The sequence below is a fragment of the Dreissena polymorpha genome, chromosome 5 (assembly GCF_020536995.1).
Source record: "Dreissena polymorpha isolate Duluth1 chromosome 5, UMN_Dpol_1.0, whole genome shotgun sequence".
NCBI classification, from domain to species: Eukaryota; Metazoa; Mollusca; class Bivalvia; order Myida; family Dreissenidae; genus Dreissena; species Dreissena polymorpha.
In genome coordinates, this window is record NC_068359.1 from 103,869,030 (window position 1) to 103,892,342 (window position 23,313).

Sequence of the window (23,313 nt, forward strand, 5' to 3'; positions counted from 1 at the left end):
GAAACCATACTAAAATTTTACTGTTTAAAATGTTGTTTGTCAATTAAGTATTTTTATTTGTTGGTTTCTGCATAAGAAAAGCTTTTTGTCTTAGTTGTAAACAATTCAACTGTCTGGTTTGTTTACAGTTGTAGCAATATTATTTAAGTGAAACTGTGTATAATGTATGAAAGTTTTGTGGATAAACAAATCTAGATATCAAAACATTTACTGTGATTTATTTTATAGGACTTATTGTATATACAAAGTCTTAATCATCAATGCATCACCAAAAGAGCTCATTTTTCTGTTGATTGTCCAATTATTTACAAACTAATTGCTTCGGTGGAATGCTTATCCAATAGTGTACTATTTAACCGTGACTCTTGCGAGATTATCACACTTCGAGTGTCTTTTTCACAATGAGTTCTTCAGCATTTTACCTCAGGGAATTTGTCAAATTTAGCCAATTAAGTTCAATCTATGTTTATCAAAGTGTCCTTAATACCAATGAGAAATGTTTCTTTCATTGTAACTCATCACATAATTGACAGCCTGCTGTGACCCATGGGCCTTTACAGCATGGACCTGGGGTCTGAACGGGCCTAACTGTCTCCTTTATGCCTTCCTTTCACTGCCCATTACCCAGCCCCAATGATTGATGTGCCCTAAGCTTGTCATCAGAGTTTTCAAGGACCCTCTATGAGTCCCTTGGGGTGTTACAGCACTTGATTGGGACTTGATTGGACTGTGACACTGTTAAGGCATGGGGATCATATTTGGTCATCTGATAGACTTGTAGACTGGAAGATAACAAAATACAGTGCAACTGTATGTACGGTATGTTCTGGAGCTAAGTGTGTATGACGGGAGCAATAAGTTATTTTTTTTTTATAAAAAGTGAATATTTAAAAATAAAAAAAATACTTTTTATCAGTTTTAAGTACAATATATTGCATCTTTATGTGTAAAAAGGATTTCATATACATATTAAGTTAAAGAGGAGAAGTTATATACAATACATGATCAAATAATGTTACCTAATGGTCATAAGAAGAAGTAAAATATTAAAGTAAAGTTTTTTTATTCAGATTTTTTGAGAAAAATTGTAATGGCAATTCTTGTATAGCCTGAGTATTATATAGTGAAAATAATATTGATGGTTCAATTATTCCCCTGTAGATAATTGTATAAACATTTTAATTTTATTTGAAAATGATTGGTCATTTGTAATAATGTTAAAAACCAGATTTCTTTTCCTAAAGCAAAGGTTGCGATTTGATAGCAGCATGATAACGACTTTTTAATTACATTCAAATGTCCAAATTGTATCCGAAAAGTGAATGACCAAATTATCACGTCATAAAATTTGTGGTAATTTGGCAATTACTTAGGAAAAATGTCCCAAATTTGTGTGGCATTCAAAATTATTCAATTAATGGGAGCCACGTTTGTATTGTGTTCATTTCCCTACTGACCAAACACCACATTGTAAATCAGTTTTTGCCTATCTCTGTCGATCAGATTGGAATCAGTTATGGTGATACCCCAACATTATACAGCCGTCCCATTGGACACTGCAAGCAGTACAAAGAAATCAAATACTTTAGGGGGACAGTATGGACTTAAAAGAACATAATTAAAAATACAAATTATTCAAGCCGTTGATTCAAAGTGTGCTTCACCCTAGGACATTTGGCTGGCCTTTGTCCAACACGTTTTCATTGTTAATTGTATTGGTCACATGGTTTGGGATCTCCCTTCTAATTCAGGATAGCACTAATTGTTTGCATTGTAAATGATTATTTGCATTTTATCCCAGTAATTGCTGGGCCCTGTATGGTACTGGTACTGTTTTGCGTGACAAGAGGTTATTATGGTAGCAGTGTTCAGAGCAATTTTAATTTAATTGCGCTGGGGTGTTCTTCGTTAGAACGTACTGTGCGGTCGTTTGGAAATGGTATAACCATGTTTGAAATTTGTTCTCTATACATGGTCAGCATTGATTATAGATTTCTTTTTCACCAATAATGATCTTTACAAGTTTGGTACTGTGCTCGTTTATGGCAACCAATTGAATTTGTCCTTGGACTTGGTCACTATACATTATTTATTGGACAGGTTTTTCAAACATACATGTAATATAATTAAGCAAGACAAATTACAGCACTTAAGAAAAACAGAAATATTAACTTTATTGTAAACTGAATCATCTTTTAAATTCAATTTAAATGAAGACCTTTTTATGCTGGCACAGTATGAGTATGTGGAAGTTGAAACTGTTGCTGCCCATGATGATGATACAACCCATTAGATAAATATTTACTATAATTATTATTATAATAATAATAATTAGTATTATTTAAAGTTATGTTACCTGTTTAGGAAGCTTTTGACTTTTATTCTGTTTATTGTCACTGTTCTCTGAATTTCACATTTCGCATCAACCTTTTTGAATATTCCTTTCACCTACTATCAGCTTGTATGGTATTTTGTCTTAAAGAAAATCTCTTCTGCCCAGAACTTTAGACGGGAAATGCCATCCTGTTTCAACCTTAGTGTATGTGTACATTAATGTTATTTCTTGGTTTAAATGGCCCGTCTCCTGTGTACTTGTAGGCTGTAGTGTGAACACGTTCAAGTGGGAAACAGGCAACTCCTCGTGCCAGCCATGTCCTGAGCACAGCTACACGGACGCGACCCGTTCCAAAGAGTGTCAGTGCTACAACAGCTACTACCGGGCGGACACTGACAGCAAGAGCATGCCCTGCACTCGTAAGTCATGGAGTGAATAGTGTTCATACACATATCATTGTACTATAAAGTCAACATCATTGTGCAAATATTGTAATTGTAAGTCACTGTCATTGCATGAATGGTGTTCATACACATATGATTATGGTTTATGACAATTTCAAAATCTTATTTGCAATTTTGTTGTGCATATTAAACCTTCAGAGATTGTGATTTCAGTTCCAACTTGGAAAGTGTTTAAATTATCGCCTTGTCTTTCTGTGAAGATCATTCAAAGACTTTAAGTAGGAACTGAATTAAGGAGCTCATTTGTTGTGAAACATGCTTATAAATGGAGACAATACATGTCCTTATTGTTTCCTGACAGAGTAAACTGGCTTAAAGTAAACTATTTTGAATATTTGTTTCATTAGAAATGAGTTGACATAGCTAGAAACTGGATTTTAAACTTTTCATAGCAGAGTTATTCTACAAAGTTGCATATTTATTTGTGCCAAAAAATTACGCTGTTAAATAACCTTGGAGCAGACAATCCTGTATAACTACTGTGTGAAAGCAAGTGATCCTGCTGCAGGTTGACACTTCGTAAGGCATGAATGCAATTTTTATCGCTTCAATATGGATAACCTTTTCAGTCAAGTAAATTTGTATAAAAAATGTATTGACACACAGAGTTATTGTAAGTTCAATTTAATTTGTGATCAATTAGACCAATGGGAGAAGTAAACAGTTATTTGAAGCAAATGTTCATGCTACAAATATATTTTATAAAGAATTTATTAAGCTTAAAATTATTTCCAACTGCAATGTTTATTTTATCGACTTCACCGTTAACGTTGACTCTTTCTTTTCAATATAAAATGCCATAGAAAACATTGGCCTTTGATATTTTCTTGAATAGAATTTGCAGATTGATAGTTTGTGCAAATATTGCAGTGTTTAAAAATTAATTACAAGTAATCGTATAACTATAGAGTCAAAATGTTTCTTGAAGAAACTGTAGGCGATTTGCCACTTAAAAATAATGCATTATTAATTCAAATGCTTCTCCAGTAGCATAGTATATTATACATATATCATCGCTTCAATGAAAAAGGGGCACATTAATAAAATGTTTCTCACCAGTTTTCAGCACATTTATATAAACTGTTCCCGCTTATGAAAGTTATGAATATGATAATTTTTGTTCATTGAAGACATGTTCGTCACTTCAGTACAAATTTTGCGGGGCTTCTGAATGTCAAGCATAGCATTTCACTTTAATTATTTGCTGTGATAAATGCTATAAATTGTCCGGCGTTTTCTGAGCGGCAATTGTAAGAGTGACAGCTGGAGTAAAATATCAAGATTTTATCATTTCTGAATCCAGTACTGCCTTTGTTAGGGCCAGCATAAATCCAAATTTGTTCTTGATAACATATTTTAAAGAATATATTATTTGAATACAGGCCAGTGTTTGATCACAGGGTGGGCAGTTTTTTAATCGTACTTGTGCTGATGTTTTTTTCACGCATTACTGAGGTTTAGAAGCGATTATATAAAAGTGATACAATAAATCAAACTGGTCGCACAATAGATTTCTGTCGAGAATATGACGACTTATACACTACAGTGTAAAATGTCATGTATTGTAAACCGCACTCTGGAACAATTGTGCTGGAAATGTATAGACAGCGATGCTGTGCCAGATAAATGCAAATATGTGAATTAAATGAGTTTGAAATGTTTATATTTGAGATTAAGATCTTGCAACGAATGAATAACCGTTTTCATATTGCGTTTTTCAACAAATTATGATATTGTTGAATGCCAGACTGGTTTTGTGCTATTAATTTTACTTGGTATTTTAAAGTCATCATGACATTAAGGAGTGTGTTGGAGTGTGTTCAATAGATCTTTAGTTTCCAGCTTTTAATTTGCTACCTTTATGACTTCTATGCAAACCTAACGTCATTCTCTATTGCTTTTTAGTGTGGAAAGATTTTAGTGATAAAATATGATTACGAATGAAATGTGTTCTGAATGCATTTGATATAACATTATATTTTGAAATTGCATTTTTCATCAATATAATTGCACCTGTAACATCAAGATGTATTAGATAATGATGCTATTATTGATATGGGCGATAAATTTGTTGCGCTGGTGCATATCAAATGAGTGTTATGCTACAACAAGCCACAAACACAACTGTAGTTTATTATGATATATTTGATATCATTAAAGCAATTTCCTTTTTTAATTAACTAACTAATTGAGATATATCAAGGAAAAACATGTTGATTAAGCAGCACTTTATTTCATTTCAAATTTTAAACATGCTACATAAAAACTACAAATCTTAACGAAAATGTGCTATATACAATTTTTGCATGACTTTATTTAAGAATTTATTACACAATAGAACATGTTGCCTGTATGATTCTCAAGGAATGTCAAGTTATTGACAGATTCATGTTAGGTTTCCATTCCATGAATTATGATCTCCATAAAACATGCATTAACAAATTGTCAGAATTACAAAAATATGCAGTAAAATGTTTGAAGCTCTTGTATTGCATGTCATGCTTTTAGCCTTCAAGGATGTATTGCAGAACCAATGTATCTCAGTTATTGTAACTGATGATATGAGCTTTTGTTGCACAGAATGATGATTTCACTGAGTCTAATGTTTTATTGTGATGCATTTAAATGTATAATGTTTTCAATATTTCTTGGAAATTGCTATGAAAACATATTTTTGAATTTATAGTAGAAAACAAACAACTTAGTGTCAGTTTTCCAAAGAATTAAGATCATATTTTTAGCTTTGAGAATAAACATTAATCTAATAATTACGAGAAAAAGATTCGCCATGTTTTGTAAGGATTTGAACATTAGTCTGCCATGTATTTAATGTTTTGTCAAAACATTCATAGGCCAAGGTAACTCTGTAAGTGTACTTACAACAATAGCTGATCTAACTGTTAGGTTTTGGGCTCTGACATTTTCAATAATAATAATATTGCAAAAATTGTGTAACTTGTCCGTCTACACAATTTTAGAATTTGTGCCGTTGTTGCACCAAATGCAGCTCATTAATGTCTGCTGTTGTTTCTAGAGCCCCCCTCTGCACCACGTAGTATCACCGTGGTAACAGTGAGTGACACCATGGTGCAGTTGTCATGGTTACCTCCAGACAAGCTAGGTGGACGCACAGACACTGTGTACCGCGTGGACTGCCCCAAGTGCTCCTTGGACGTGATGTACAGCCCACGGGCTGACAGCTTCAACTCCACCAGGTAGGCTAGAGGGGGCACTGATACTCTGCCACTAATCATGAACATTCTGAGTAGGACTCTACCTTGGAGCCAAACAGTTCATGATTTTGAAACTTGTAAAACAGTTCATGATTTTGAAACTCATATTTGGTGAAAACACTTTTATGTGAACTTGGAATAAGCTTTAAGCGTACAATTTACAGTGTTTTCTGAAAAAAATATGTGTAGTTTTATCGGTTGTATGTATTTATTTTGACAAATTGTTAGTCAATATATATTTACACATGCATATATGAATGCATCATATGACTTGATTTTTCTTCCAAAGTGGGTGTTGTATTGGCTTTTATAAAATCCTCCAAATATACAACCTTGTCCATGCATGCATTCACACTGTTAAAAACTGCCATCTTAATGACAAAAATACTATGAACAAGTGCACATTATACAAAAACTAGAGACAGAATATTACTAAAATACATGCAGAACATGAAAGTATCAGTTTTGTTTGAGATAATCACCAACATGATGTTCAGTCAAAGCTTGATGTCTTATTCCAATTTCACATACTACGGTGTTAGTGTTTTAAGGAAGAAAATGGTTGGCTGTTTGGATAGGTCAGTGGTTGGTTCATTCGCTTCTCACTTATGTGGCCATAGTTCATTCCCCAATCCCAGTGCATATGAATTTGGTAAATGGTCACCATACCAAACAGGTGGGTTTCCTCTGGGCACTCTAGTTTACCCCGCCATAATTGAATAACTTTCAGTAAAAACTAAATAGCTTTAAATTGCAGCTATAATTCAAAATTCTTTCCAACTTTTGTGAATCTAGTAAGCAAATAAGGTAGCAGTGCTGGGACACACTCAGGGTCTGTGGCCAGAAAGGACCAAATAAATTTCAAAATACACACACACACACAGAAAAACAAAACCTTTGAAACTATACCATAACAAATCAAGGACCTTTCTTAAAATTCTTTTGTCCATGACCAAGTTAAAACATCAATGCATTTCATTGTATATTTGTTTCCCTATGGAATATATTTACTGAAACTGAAGGAACATTACTGAACTCAGAAATTGTAAAAAAGGAAATAATTATTTCAGCATTCACAAATTGTAAAGAACAATTGGCTCATGAAAACATAAATGTTCTTCCTCTCCAGAGATGAACATAAGCATTGAAAACAACAACAACAACAAATAACCATGTAAATTCTATATTCAGTGTTGAGCTGAAGCGTCTGCAGCCCAGCACGACGTACGTGGTGAAGATCTACGCGGAGAATGGGGTCAGCTCACTGAGCTCACCAGAGCAACCCAAGTACCTGCAGCATGAGTTCACCACAGAGGCAACCATTGCAGAAATATACGACATCAAACTCACAGACTACGGGGATGACTTCCTAACCATAGAATGGAAAGTAAGAAATCTGTGGATACCTGTATGAATAGTTTTCATTTTGGTTTTTCCCAATTTTATTTACGTATTTGTCTTCTTTTAACATAAGTGCTGACTGTTACATTGTGGCCACCATGTGGCATGTTAATAAGATACACTCAAACACACAAAAAACATTTACAAATAGGAGTACTAATTGTTCTAAGGCGTTTTTTCCTAGTAGCCAATAAATACCAGTAGTTGTGTGACTAAAGAAATTGAACCATGACAATTTATCAATCTCTGTGTCTTAGGTTCATATACATGGTTACATGCATAATTGTACTTGGAATGATATGTGATCATTTCCCTGTAAATAATTTTACTTAAAAAATCAATTCATAATCCCCCTTAAATGTTAGTTACAAGTTCAGTTTGGCTTAAAAATGCAATCAATTATGCTCCATTTGGTAAACAAGTTCAATTTTAGTCATAAATTGAAACTGGCATGAAATTGATCAAACCAACCCCAATTGTTTCCATGGCGTCATGGTATGTGGTCGCCATGGTATGATGGTTTGACTGGTTGCTGTAGGTGAAGGGGAACCAGGACAGTCTGGACTCCCAGGTGCTTCAGTATGAGGTGCGCAATGGGCCACGCGGGGAGAAACCAGTCTCCAACTTCACCACAACCGCAACAATCTCATTCAAAGACCTGTTCAAAGACCAGGAATATGAGATTCGGGTAAAATTATCATTGTAACGAATTGAGCCTAGTTCATGGATGACATAGATGGGCCTAATGCTTGTTTTTAAAAGGGTAGTTCCACATTAGCCTGTGCAGACGCCGTATCCTGATCTTCTTGTAAATGAGACTTTCTGTAAAGGAAAAAGTGTTTTCAATGATAAGCCTTTGTGGAATTCACAAGCCAATCTGGATAGACTCGTTAAGCACATGCATTAAACCCCATTTTCCCAATGCCAGGCTCATTTTGGATTTCACTAAATGATATAATGCAAATCTCTCTTCTTATTCATACTTCGTTGCAGTGTCTTTGGAAACCCTTAGAAAGTTAAGAATTTGACTGTTTTTTCCATTTTGAGTCGTAAATTTAATGATTTAATGGTATGTTTCTTCATTTGTTTTGTGCATGAAAGATTGAGAAAAGTTCACCTTTGTAATTAAACTCTAGAGTCATTTTCATGACAGTTCATACATCATTAAATGTGAAAGATATTTGCTCATTTCTTATATGGGCTACTTTTCACTAAAAAAAAACAAGTGGTGCTTTGTTAGTCTTCATTATTGGACCAATACTTGACAGAAAGTTTCTGGGCTAATCAGTTTGCTGAACATAAAAACAGTAAACGATAGTGCACAGTCCTTAAATAGTCATTACGTGTTCTGTGGCACTCATTATATAACAATCAACCATCTGTCCTGTCATGCCGAATACGTGCAGAATACAAGTCCTGTAAAAAAAAGCTCCTTAAAATGAAAATCAGAAAATTCAATTTGTCAATATCTTTTTCTTAATGCACATTTTTTTTTGCTTTCAATCAACTCGTTAGATCTTGTAATGACATTAAGCAGAAATTAATTACCACAGAGAGATGTCAGAATTTGTGTGCACACAGTTTGAATTAAATCAGGTACTTTTGATCAGGCTCTGTTCTGATGTCTTTCCATTTAGCTGTGAAATCCCATGCATTTGCTGTAATTGGCACATGGATTTAAAAGCAGGTTCACAATTATTGCATTGTTAAACTTCATTGATAGGAGCCTTGTTTTGAGAAAACTGGGCATAATGCATGTGCGTAAAGTGTCGTCCCTGATTAGCCTGTGCAGTCTGCACAGGCTAATAGGGACAACACTTTCCGCCTAAACTTGATTTTCGGTAAGGAGAGACTTCCTTGAAACTAAAAATACCATAACAGCGGAAAGTGTCCTCCCTGATTAACCTGTGCGGACTTCACAGGCTAATCTGGGATGACACTTTACGCACATGCATTAAGCCCAGTTTTCACAGAACAAGGCTCATATAATTCACCATTCAGTTTGTCAGAGAAACTGGATTGCAGTAGATTCTGCCAAAAAGCTACAATTCAACAGTGACATTTTGGATGTTTAGGTTTGCCAAAAAAGTCAGCTTCATAAAATATAGAAAATAAGAGTCATAATAATTATCTGATATATTTCATAGAAATAGAAAATAGAAGTCATAATAATTATCTGATATATTTCATAGAATGTGTACTAATATAGCCCTGCTCTGGGAAAATAATGTTTTATGCATGTGCATAAAGTGTCGTCCCTGATATACCTGCACAGTCCCCTGATATACCTACACAGTCCCCTGCGATACCTGCACAGTCCCCTGATATACCTGCACAGTCCCCTGATATACCTACACAGTCCCCATGGGCTGTCCCTGATATACCTGCACAGTCCCCATGATATACCTGCACAGACCCCATGGGCTGTCCCTGATATACCTGCACAGTCCCCACAATATACCTGCACAGTGCCCACGATATACCTGCACAGTCCCCATGATATACCTGCACAGTCCCCATGATATACCTGCACAGACCCCATGGGCTGTCCCTTATATACCTGCACAGTCCCCATGATATACCTGCACAGTCCCCATGATATACCTGCACAGTCCCCATGGGCTGTCCCTGATATACCTGCACAGTCCCCATGATATACCTGCACAGTCCCCATGGGCTGTCCCTGATATACCTGCACAGTCCCCATGATATGCCTGCACAGTCCCCATGGGCTGTCCCTGATATACCTGCACAGTCCCCATGATATACCTGCACAGTCCCCATGGGCTGTCCCTGATATACCTGCACAGTCCCCATGATATACCTGCACAGTCCCCATGGGCTGTCCCTGATATACCTGCACAGTCCCCATGATATACCTGCACAGTCCCCATGGGCTGTCCCTGATATACCTGCACAGTCCCCATGATATACCTGCACAGTCCCCATGGGCTGTCCCTGATATACCTGCACAGTCCCCATGATATACCTGCACAGTCCACATGGGCTGTCCCTGATATACCTGCACAGTCCCCATGATATACCTGCACAGTCCCCATGGGCTGTCCCTGATATACCTGCACAGTCCCCATGATATACCTGCACAGTCCCCATGTGCTGTCCCTGATATACCTGCACAGTCCCCATGATATACCTGCACAGTCCCCATGGGCTGTCCCTGATATACCTGCATGCACAGTCCCCATGATATACCTGCACAGTACCCATGTGCTGTCCCTGATATACCTGCATGCACAGTCCCCATGATATACCTGCACTGTCCACATGGGCTGTCCCTGATATACCTGCACAGTCCCCATGATATACCTGCACAGTCCACATGGGCTGTCCCTGATATACCTGCACAGTCCCCATGATATACCTGCACAGTCCCCATGGGCTGTCCCTAGTATACCTGCACAGTCCCCATGATATACCTGCACAGTCCCCATGATATACCTGCACAGTCCCCATGGGCTGTCCCTGATATACCTGCACAGTCCCCATGATATACCTGCACAGTCCCCATGGGCTGTCCCTAGTATACCTGCACAGTCCCCATGATATACCTGCACAGTCCCCATGATATACCTGCACAGTCCCCATGGGCTGTCCCTGATATACCTGCACAGTCCCCATGGGCTGTCCCTGATATACCTGCACAGTCCCCATGGGCTGTCCCTGATATACCTGCACAGTCCCCATGATATACCTGCACAGTCCCCATGATATACCTGCACAGTCCCCATGATATACCTGCACAGTCCCCATGGGCTGTCCCTGATATACCTGCACAGTCCCCATGGGCTGTCCCTGATATACCTGCACAGTCCCCATGGGCTATCCCTGATATACCTGCACAGTCCCCATGGGCTAATCAGACACTTTTTATCAAAACTTGATATTTGCTAAGAAGAGACTTCCTTTAAACAAAAAGACAAAGCAAGTATTGTGCACATGAATAAGCCCTGTTGTCCAGAGTGAGACTCAATTGTATTTTTAAGATCCAACAAACAGCTTTTTTCAATGCACGAACATGGGATATAATCTTTTCTATAGCTTGATGACAGAAAAGTGTAACCTTGGTGTCCGTATAGAGAGCAGAGAAGGCACCATTCTCAATCTAAAAGTCTCAGTCCCATAGCTTACAATAGGTCTTCAAAGTCGTATTTCCTTGGATCATGGAAAACTCATTAACGATGTCGAGTTCACTGATGCGCAAATGTCCCACCATGCACTTCAAACGCAGGCAAACACGTGCCTCCCTATATGTGCCTTTGATGTTTGTTTCCGCGATAGGCTTATACAGAAATTACTAGCGGTTTAGGTATTGAACGTGTTGTGTTCTCTTCTCTCTTGTAAATAGAGGCCTTCAGGCATCTAATCGAGCGTTCACAGGTTGACAATATGGCGAGAATTCTGTAATGATTTGAATGATACCTCTGTGCGTAGAAAGGCTCTCATTGAAAACTGTTGGGTAGAAATATCAGCCTGATTAAGCTGTTTATTTCTGTTTATGAAACGAAGTCTAAAATTTCAGGCCTATAAAATTACTGGGCATACATTGCAGGGTCTGTCATAAGATTAAATGGGGATTTTATTAAAAAAATATTGTTTTTTAATTTTTGGATATTCAAATTTATGCTAAGAAGGCAAGTATTCGTCTGCTGATCTGATTTCATTATGGTGAAACACATGCCTCAAACCGTCTCTGCAATCAAGGTTGATGCAATTAGTGCTCAAAGCTGTCATATGTTGTTAATATACTTTTAATTGTATGTCTTTTGAATGAAAGGTTTTGGAAATGTACATGTATGATAACCTTTGTGTTGGGTTTAGATAAAAAAAATAACTGCAGATTCATTACAAAAAAATTTGTAAATGAAACTTATAGTTACCGGTCTAGATTTTCAATTAAAGTTATGTGCCAACTAATATTCATTTCGAATCTAAATGGAAAAGATTTCCAGTTTGTATTGATAATTTGCCTTTATGTGAATTAGAAAATAGTTTTGTGTCAGATGACGATATCCTCTTCCTGCTCAAATAATGATTGCTCTGAATTGTGCAATATAACTTCCTGCAGAAGCAAGCTGTTTCCATGGAGCGGTATCAGGCCTCCAAGGCAACACTAGCAATATAATGCAATCAAACACACTTCCGATAGCAACTTTTACTTAGCCCCCAACTGACAATACCCTGTGATTTACCATACAAGTTAAACCTAATGGAAATTCCTGTTTTCCCTTAATCAAATCTACTATAACAATGCGCTCATGGGAATCATGCATGATGACGCTATATTTCACTGTTTCTGCATCTCTCATACATCATTCTTGCATCCAAGTTTTTCTGGTCCCATATTCGGCTTCAATCCTACAGTGGCAGATTTCATACCCATTGGTAAGAATTTATTAAGTTTGTATAGAGTTTATTAAGCGAGATTGTCAAGAAATGAATCCCATCCTCTTCTGCAATTTTGTAACATTACTGCACGATCTGGCCCCTGATTCGTCATGCGCTTCGTTGCAAATTGGATTTATAGTTCCAATTATATGAGCATGATTGTATCCCCATAAGAAAATATGAATTCTGAATTGAAGTGGCAATTTATTCTTAATTTTGGTCGTAACAGCAGGGTTTTGCAGTGTATTGTCATATTTCTATAATCAAAGCGCTGAAGGCACTGTAGGTGTTCGCTGTTGTATAAGTTTTGACGCAACTCAGTTAAAAAAAATTATGTTATAGCTTTTTATATTGCAAGTTTTAAATGAACGCAACCCATTCAAATTTATAAAGAGTGTGTCTTAAAGCACAGGTCCAGATGTGTTTTTTTAAAATCATTAATAAGAAATATAAGTTAAGCTTCATTTTGGGAAAACAGGGCTTAATGCATATGCATAAATTGTCATCCCAGTACCAGAGACTCTTTAAACGAAAAACATTATAAAATCAGAAATGTCATCATTGATTAGCTTGTGCGCATTGCAAAGGCTAATCAGTATGCACAGGCTAATCTTATTTGACATGCATTAAGCCCCATTTTCCCTGAAAGCAGCCAATATGTACAGATTTCAATGATAAACACTAGACTGGCCAATCTTGTCTTACAAGCTGTTAAACACTATTAGTCATATATTTCCACTGCAGTGTACCAGTGGTGAACTATAAACAGGCAAAGGTGGTGGTTATCTTTCCTAGCAGACGCTCATAGCATTTGTCGTCTACTGCAACAGGCAGTGATTGTCTTTCCATAGCGTAGCTAAGGCTTCTAAGCACATACTGATTTGCAAAATATGCTCTGTAACATTAGTGTGAGCTAACGCTCACACTAACAATTCCAATTTTGTTTAATCCACCTCTAAAAAGGTCATTAAAATCTTTTTTTTTCAAAGTTTCATTGTGATTTGTTTTCCCTCCCTATGTGGCAATTACAGTATAATTATACAAAGTTTCCTGGCAAAAGAACAACAGATTTCAGTCAGGGCACATTATTTAAATTCAAAGCAAACTTTGTCATTTTAACACAATACAATCTAACATAAATCTCAATTTCTATATTAATATGGTAATTTGGTGTGGCAGTGCCTGTGGGAAGGTCCCTTTTGAAGTACAAATTCCAAACCAAATTTAGTGTACTTTCCAGTGCTGAAGCGACAATTAAGAGCTTTAAATGTTGTAAAACAAGGAAATAAATCTTAAATTTAATCAAGTTAAAGATCCCTTAATAGCACTCCTTTAGATATTTGAATAGAGCTCACAATGATTGTGCCAGATGGCACTAAGAGAAATTAACAGAGTTATGGGCCTTGGAGGAGGTATGGATGTCTGGGATCACTCCTAGCTTACAAGTCAAGAAATAGTCGGGTTTCTTTTATTGCTCTAAGCCTTATAAGTTTGTGTATAGTATTTAAGGTAAAAAACCACCCCTGGACAATATGTGTGCCTAGTGACAGTTATAAAGTGTCACAGTCATTTAACTGTATGTTTACACCTATAAAATTATGTTATTTTAAGCCTGTACAACTCATGTATACAGGTCATTACATTACCCACGAACAATCCATAGAGCTCAATGTTCCTACCATTTTCAGATAAAGGGTGAGACGAGGAAGGGGTGGGGAGAGTTCAGTTCCCCATTCTTTGCCAGGACTGGTACTCCCTATGGTAAATACCAGCTACTCTTATTTTTGCAATTATGTTAAAACATACTGGTTTGCGATTTCAAATTTCTTGTTGGATTCTGTAAGCAATAAAGTACTTATTCTTAACTTTGTATTACAACCATTTAACAGATCATCTCAAGCCTTCCTCGACAGTCCTCAACTGGTGGATGGATTGCACTGCCTGTTCACCATACATGGACACATTACATCCATTATATGTGTTTTGTTCTGAGAAAACTGGGCTTAATGCATGTGCGTAAAGTGTCGTCCCTGATTAGCCTGTGCAGTCCGCACAGGCTAATCAGGGACGACACTTTCTGCTTTTATGGGATTTTTAATTTCAAGGAAGTCCCTCCATACCGAAAATCAAGTTTAGGCGGAAAGCTTCTTCCCTGATTAGCCTGTGCGGACTGAACAGGCTAATCTGGGATGACACTACGCACATGTATTAAGCCCAGTTTTCTCAGAACACGACTCATAAATTTCTGATTTTGGTCTTCTTTTTATGCCCCCGGTAGGGTGGCATATAGCAGTTGAACTGTTGAACTGTCCGTCAGTCAGTATGTCAGAATGTCAGTATGTGTGTATGTCAGTATGTGTGTATGTCAGTCTGTCCGTCCGTCCGAAAAAAACTTGAACATTGACCATAACTTTTTCACTATTGAAGATAGCAACTTGATATTTGGCATGCATGTGTATCTCATGGAGCTGAACATTTTGAGTGGTGAAAGGTGAAGGTCAAGGTCCTCCTTTAAAGTCAAATGTCAAATATATGGCGTCTGTCCGTCCGAAAACTTTAACATTGGCCATAACTTTTTCAATATTGAAGATAGCAACTTGATATTTGGCATGCATGTGTATCTCATGAAGCTGCACATTTTAAGTGGTTGAAGTCCAAGGTCAAGGTCATCCTTCAAGGTCAAAGGTCAAAAAAATTATTCAAATTGGCGTTCTCGTGAAGCTGCACATTTTGAGTGGTTGAAGTTCAAGGTCAAGGTCATCCTTCAAGGTCAAGGTCATCCTTCAAGGTCAAAGGCCAAAAAATAACAAAGCGGCGTTCTCATGAAGCTGCACATTTTGAGAGGTGGAAGTTCAAGGTCATCCTTCAAGGTCAAAGGTAAGTGGCACAATAGGGGGCATTGTGTTTCTGACGAACACATCTCTTGTTACACACAAAATTGCACTCTCCTCTGTTGCTGGTTGCCTTAACAGACACTGTGTTTGCTCCACTTTTGTGATTGACATATCAACAGTGTGTGTTGTTGTGTTTCAGACTCCAAGAATCAGACTGAGGAACCTGGTACACCCCTGGAGATCATCATAGGGGCCATAGTGGCAGTGATTGTGTGCATGGCCATAGCAGGACTCATGGTCTTCATTCTCATCAACAGGTATACCAGTCCACAGTCAATGAACGGGTGCATGTGTGTAGTTCAAAATTGAGTGGTGCACTGAGAAAACAGGACTTTATTCATGTGCAGTTGGCACAGGCTGATCAGGGAAAGCTTTTTCTGCCTAGACTGGATTTTTATTTTGAAGAGACTTCCTTTTAATAAAAAATTCCATCAAAGATAAGGGGTGATCTGTGAAGCGCCTGCAGAGGCTAATGTTGGATGACACTACTCACTTATGCATTAATCCCAATTGTCCAAGAGTGAGGCTCCATTGTTATAAATATGGTCAACACTTTTGTCCTTTGTTGAGACACCTGTCCATTAAGTGCATATCCTGTTGTTAAGTATAAAAGACTTTACGTATAATGCATATTTTCCCTCTCTAGAATCTGTCTAGAGTCCCGTGCAGATTTCTCAAATGACAAGTCTTAAAGCCTTGCTTGTCATTATCAAGCATATTTTTTCAACCATTGTTATAAAGGGTTCCCAGCCAACCTGGAAATCAGAGAAAACCTGGAAAAAGACGTTCACTTTTTCCAGTCAGGGAAAAGTGAAGGAATTTGGAAAAGTTCCTGAAATCATGGCTATGGTGGCTTTGTAGTATACATGTAGCTTAGTAATGTCTGCAACTGCTATTTATTGAGGGTGTCTAAAACAAGAAATAGGTCGAAATTATTATCCTGGAATTTTTATTTTCCATCTGGGAAATATCAGGGAATATTGTTCATACAAAAAGCTGGGAACCCTGTTATAAAAGCAATGGATGCATAAACAGTTTTTCAATATTTATGAAAAGTGTCATTTGCTGCTGCTTTTTAATGTATTGTGTTCGATTTTCTGCAGAATCAGAAGACAAGAAGGCAAGAATCCGGATCTTGATGGACCTTATCATCATGGTAAGTCACATGACTATCACATGACTTCAGTGTAGATGTCACATGATCTTAGCAGTGATTAATAGCACAGTGTGTAAGGCTCTGAAAGTGATGTTTGTGCATGTTATATGTAAAGTGTTACTATTGCAGATAATATTAAAAGTCAGTAATTTAAGTCTCACTACAGCGCTTTTGTTTTGCTTTAATAGACATGACTGGTAAGTTAAGCATGGCAGAATTTTGCCTTTGATAACACTAACCAGAATTTCTTCTGAATAAAATGTATTTAATTTTATCTGGACCCATTGCTTTAAATACAAGAACATGTATCCATATTCACTCCTCCGTTTAACAATAAGTGGCCATGATGACCACACTTGATAGAATGTAATGAAGCCTGCTCAGTGGGTATCTGCCTTGCTTTTCTTTGGCCTTGCCTTAGTTATTCTTATGTTGGGATCCTCATCTTGGATAGAGGCACTTGCAGCTTGCCAGTTGTAAGGCAGAGTTAATGTTTCTTATAAGTCCTTGGTTTTGCTGTTATAATTTGTGCATTTAGTATTAAATTCACCAAATTGTTATTTGTCCATAGACGTTTACATCTTTCTGAATTATCCCGTTCTTTAACCTATTTAAGTACAATGTATGATGCTTGTCCTGTTTCGTAGTTTACCTTATAACAAGAAACACATTGCTGAAGTCTTTATTTTGGGCAGGAAATTAGATATGTGTTGTTTTTCTTCGATTCAGTTTTACACTGTCCTCCCCCTGACCATCTTATAAACGGATCAAGTGAGTAGCCTCCCTTGGAGACTCTGTAAACTCATGAATGTAGGAGATACATTTAGCCTAGCTTCACGTAGCGCCTCAGTTACTACCTCCTGTGTGTTTGTGTCTGTATGTGCCTGTACATGTAAGTGTGTGCTAGATGTAGCATTCATAGAATGGAAGGACCTTCTGTCCTAAAATATTTGCATGGTCCATTGCTATTTTGAGTTAAACAAATTCACGTAGAAACAAACTCATTTATATGACTAGAAATGGCGCGGCAGAGGCCGACGCGTATCCCCACGCCGCATGTTTGACCCAAGGGCGCCCCAGGGTTGATCATGGGGCCATGCATAGTTGAGATTGACTGTATTGTCATAAGAGAAGTTCAGTATCAATTAGAAGTGAATGGGTGTAAAAATAAAGAAGTTATAGTAAAAGGCAATTTTGGGAGGGTGTGGCCTATGTGGGCGGGGTGCCCCAGGGTTGGTAATGGGGCCATGCATAGTTGAGATTGACCGTATTGTCATAAGAGAGGTTCAGTATCAATTTGAAGTGAATCAGTGTATTAATGAAGAAATTATAGTAAAAGGCAATTTTGGGCGGGTGTGGTCTATGTGGGCGTGGCGCCCCAGGGTTGGCAACGGGGCCATGCATAGTTGAGTTTGACCGTTTTGTCATAAGAGAGGTTCAGTATCAATTTGAAGTGAATCAGTGTAGAAATGAAGAAGTTAATGTAAAATAACCTAAATTTTTTTTATAGTAAATGGATTTTTTTGGTGGGTGTGGCCTATGTGGGCGGGCGCCCCAGGGTTGGGATTGGGGCCATGCATAGTTGAGATTGACCCTAATGTCATAACAAAAGTTCAGTATCAATTTGAAGTGAATCCGTGTAGAAATGAAAAAATTATAGTAAATGGAAATTTTTGGTGGGTGTGGCCTATGTGGGCGGGGCGCCCCAGGGTTGGGAATGGGGCCATGCATGGTTGAGATTGACCGTATTGTCATAGGTGAGGTCCAGTATCAATTTGAAGTGAATCGGTGTAGAAATAAAGAAGTAAATGTAAAATAACCTAAAAAAATGAGTGATAATTTCTGACGCGGCCCCACCCCAACCCCTATAACTTTTGACCCAGGGGTCAGATCAAAATTCCAAATAGTGCACCGTCGCACATATGCTCATAGCTACCATGTGTGTAAATTTCAAGGTTCTAGTGCTTTTAGTGTAGGAGGAGATAGTGGCCAGGACGGACGGACGGACAGACGGACGGACAGACGGACGGACGGACGGACGGACGGCGGAGATCACCACAATATCCCCACCTTTTTTTCAAAAAGCGTGGGGATAACAAAGCTTCGCTAAATTGTATTAGGGAAAAATGGCAAAAAGACACATTAAATTTACATCTTATTGATAGTCTGCTTTTATAAGACATCAAAAAAAAACGATATAAGTATAAAGAAATTAAGTAATATTTAGAAGAAAAAAGAAACCATATGGAAACCATTTCATTATTTTGCATTTACGCAATACCTGTTTTTCTTTTGCCATAGTACCAAATATTACCAGAGGTATCTTTGATTTTATTTTCTTTCCTTTTTGGGGGTATTATTGTTGATGTATTCATTCAGATTTTAACATTTTCCAGTTCAATTACGCTTTGTTTCTCCTCTCTCTCCCTACTGACAGTATAGATATTTACATGTAAACAAGTATATTACTGTATTTTTACATCTTTCTCTACTAACAAACATTATGTTTTTATAATTATCAGTATTTATTAATTTGTTAATTAAATGCTATCTGCTAAAATTGAGACTGACTTGAACAACTCATTGGTAATCTTGTCACTAAGTATTGTCACTGTTTAGATCTTGCAGATATCCCTAATTTATCAACAATTTCTCTGTTTTACTTTTGCTTAATTCAAATGCAAGCTGCCAATGTGATGTTCAGATTCTGACAATTGCAAAGTCATAATTAACTGGGTCTTACAGTAATCTAATGAGCCTATTTCTGGGAAAATTGGGCTTAATGCATGTGTGGAAAGTGTTGTCCCTGATTAGCCTGTGGCCTCCACAAAGTCACAGGGGGTCCATGCGTGTCCTGTCCACATAGTCACAGGGTGGCCATGCTTGGCCTCCACATAGTCACATGGTGGCCATGCTTGTCCTGTCCACATAGTCACTGGGTGGCCATGCTTGTTCTGTCCACATAGTCACATGGTGGCCATGCTTGTCCTGTCCACAAAGTCACTGGGTGGCCATGCTTGTCCTGTCCACATAGTCACAGGGTGGCCATGCTTGTCCTGTCCACATCGTCTTTGGGTGACCATGCTTGTCCTGTCCACATAGTCACAGATTGGCCATGCTTGTCTTGTTCTGTCCACATAGTCACATGGTGGCCATGCTTGTCCTGTCATCATAGTCACGGGGTGGCCATGCTTGTCCTGTCCACATAATCACAGTGTGGCCATCCTTGTCCTGTCCACATAGTCACATGGTGGCCATGCTTGTCCTGTCCACATAGTGACAGGGTGGCCATGCTTGTCCTGTCCACATAGTAACAGGGTGGCCATGCTTGTCCTGTCCACATAATCACAGGATGGTCATGCTTGTCCTGTCCACATAATCACATGGTGGCCATGCTTGTCCTGTCATCATAGTCACTGGGTGGCCATGCTTGTCCTGTCATCATGAGTTTACAGAGCCTAGCTCCAGTCAGTTCCTCAAACATACTCGCTAGTTCCTCAGTATTCGGCTCAAGTTATAGGATTGTTACCATGGTTTATGTGTTTCAAAACAGTCACCAATGTGCATGTCTTTATATTTTATTGTTCACGACTTTGTTCTGTGAGCACTTTCACTGCATTCAGTTTGTGTAGTTTCTGTTTACAAAACTGTTGATGAACTACACAATCTCTGTCTATTAGGGATGGATTATGTTGTAAGTTGCTGGACTGGGCAGACAGTTATGACTTAATAGCTAAGAAATACCTCACTGATACGGCTATAAATACAGAAACAACTATAGGAAACTTGGGGATATCTGTACGGTGTTATTTATTAATTGTCAAATAATGAATTTTATTATGGAAAATGTTCATTAAAGTAATGAGCTTGTCAACAAAATTTGATATTCATGAAACATGCTACAAATGTAGCAAGTATACATTTTAAACAGATGTAGTAAAATCTGAAGCAATGAAGGTGTGTTGTTTCTTTCTTTCCTTTGTTAGAATCAGAGAAATAACTGGGAACATAATAAGGGTTATATAAACTTTTGATTCATAATTGTGGGTTGGAATTGAATGTCAGTTATACCCAGGTATGCTACATATTGTCAAAAAGTTAGTGTACACCCAAACATTGATAATATATCAGCTGTCTCACTATGAACAATTTAAAATACATAAGACTGATAAATGTAATTTTTAAAAATCTTGAAATGTAATTGTTTAAAGTAATATTTACTGATGTTGTACAATGTTTCAGAAAATTACTATTCAAGTAAATATACAGCACTGTGGTGTGTTTGTGTTTGGCAGCATTATTCTGTGGGGTTGATATATGTGACAGAAGTACCTGTCATTTGCCTTTACATGTTCTGTTTGTCACAACATGGTGTTAAAAAATTAATTCCATGGGAAAAAAAAATCAAAAAGTTTTCATTATAAACAGTTTTTACAATAACCCAAATTGTATTCAGTTGTTTATGCATTTTGATGTGGAGTTTATTTTGTTTTATTTGGAGTTTTTAATGCACATGATACGACAGTGTTTTGTTAATTTTTGGCAATTTACATAATTTATATAACTGATATACCTGTAGGCTTGAAAGAATTGTAGCTGTCTTGTTTGCACTATTATGCTCCATTTTTGGAATAAGACATATACCATTACGTGGCAAATTATTTGCCGATCTCATATCTGTTGTTGGTTTTGCGGTCAGAGAATCCATTGACAGTTAAGAGATCATTGTCATAGTTTCACCTGCACACAGTTTTACATCACATTACATGCACATACATGTTTTATATTTATAAATGATAATTAAATAAATCAACTAGTAAAGTGAATATTGCAATTGCTGCAAACAGTTAATTTTATGAATATTATTTCATTTTGAAATGAGTCTGAAAATGAAAAGAACAGATTGTGTGTGCATCTTTATCAGAAAGTTAAATCCAAACATGATAACTCAACTCATGGTTATTATCATATTGCTTCACATTTAACTTAAATTCACATTTTATAATTCACGTGTTTTTAATATGATTTTTTTATTGTTTGTGTTATTTTGCATGTGTGGCTCATACAGGTTATTGTTTTGCACTTTCATTATAAAATTTTAGTAGATATTTATTTCATTTTCATTCATCAACACTCTTTGTCTAGCCATATACACAGTATTAATTTGTGTTTTATATATCCAGTTTTATAACTGTAATTAATTATTTATTTCCTGGGATTTCTGTCATTTTGTGTCATCTAAAGCTTAAAATATTACCTTCCTAAAATGTAGCACTGCTGTTAAATTGACATGGTTGTCTCCCTTTGCAGTGACAGTGCCATTGTTCCAGCCTTCAGGTACCATCAAGAGTTATGTGGACCCTCACACATATGAGGACCCTAACCAGGCTGTGAGGGAGTTCACACGGGAAATAGATGCCTCTCATATCAGCATTGACTCTGTCATTGGAGGAGGTAGCCAGCTCTTGAGTTATTAATCAATTCATTATGTAACTGGACATCCATATTAATTAGTTGAAATAAGTTTAAAATGTGGTTTATAGTTACTGATTGATACTAGTATTCTTACAATATATACAAAGTTAGAGTATACTCAGCCATTTACTAAATTGGCCATTATAAACACTTCTGCGCTTATGAACTTAGGTTTCCACCTAAATGTTATGATATGTCAGAATACAATTAATGTATGACCTTTACCACTCACGTATTTTCACGCATTTGTAGTCCCTAAAAAATTAAAATTTTATTTAAGACCTTTCGTACAAGATTACAATTTTAAAGGCTTCATTTCCAACCCTTAGATACTAATGAGCAGCAAACAGAATAAAACCCGAACAGACTGCGAGTTACTCATAGGCTGTTCTGGTTTTATGCTGTATGCACATAGCCATTTTCATGTTGCTTCTGAGTGAATAGGGTTAATATCCATTTTATCCCACTTTTACAGCGAATTTGGTTGATTAAAGTCCCGTTGATTAAATAATATCTATACTCAACGGCAGGAAATGACGTCAATATTTCGACGAAATGACGTCATAAATCCAGGGAAATTATCCAGTCAAACTTATTTTGTTTAAACAAAAAGGTTTACAAAATAAAAAGTGGGATAAATAAAATAATAGATAAGTGTTGATTATAGATCAGGTTTATCATGCTCGGCACGAAAACAAAAAAGCACTCGCCAAGGCTCGTGCTTTTTGTTTTCTAAGCCTCGCATGATAAACCTGATCTATAATCAAAACGAACCTATTATTCTCTATATCATCTTAAAATGTCTTTACATTTTGTGGAATAATAAACATGAAATACGAAGTAACTTTAGTCCACAAATATCCTTGTATGACAGTACAATATAATTATGGACAAAATACTATGTTTTTCATACATTAAGACTATTTTGTGACACAATTTTTCACGGTTT

General features: G+C 37.0%; 1 protein-coding gene across 2 annotated transcripts in view; it reads left to right on the forward strand.

The window, feature by feature from the left end:
* Positions 1–23,313, forward strand: part of LOC127880547 (ephrin type-B receptor 1-B-like) — a 125,330-nt gene that overhangs the window by 78,872 nt on the left and 23,145 nt on the right. The window contains exons 4-12 of one of the 2 annotated variants that reach the window (XM_052427857.1): positions 2,599–2,754; positions 5,834–6,014; positions 7,224–7,419; positions 7,972–8,121; positions 14,528–14,600; positions 15,873–15,990; positions 16,837–16,889; positions 17,619–17,660; positions 22,200–22,343. In XM_052427857.1, the coding sequence (XP_052283817.1) occupies positions 2,599–2,754; positions 5,834–6,014; positions 7,224–7,419; positions 7,972–8,121; positions 14,528–14,600; positions 15,873–15,990; positions 16,837–16,889; positions 17,619–17,660; positions 22,200–22,343 (1,113 nt within the window). The remainder of the gene's footprint in view (positions 1–2,598; positions 2,755–5,833; positions 6,015–7,223; positions 7,420–7,971; positions 8,122–14,527; positions 14,601–15,872; positions 15,991–16,836; positions 16,890–17,618; positions 17,661–22,199; positions 22,344–23,313) is intronic. The other variant, XM_052427858.1, reaches the window with a different exon arrangement.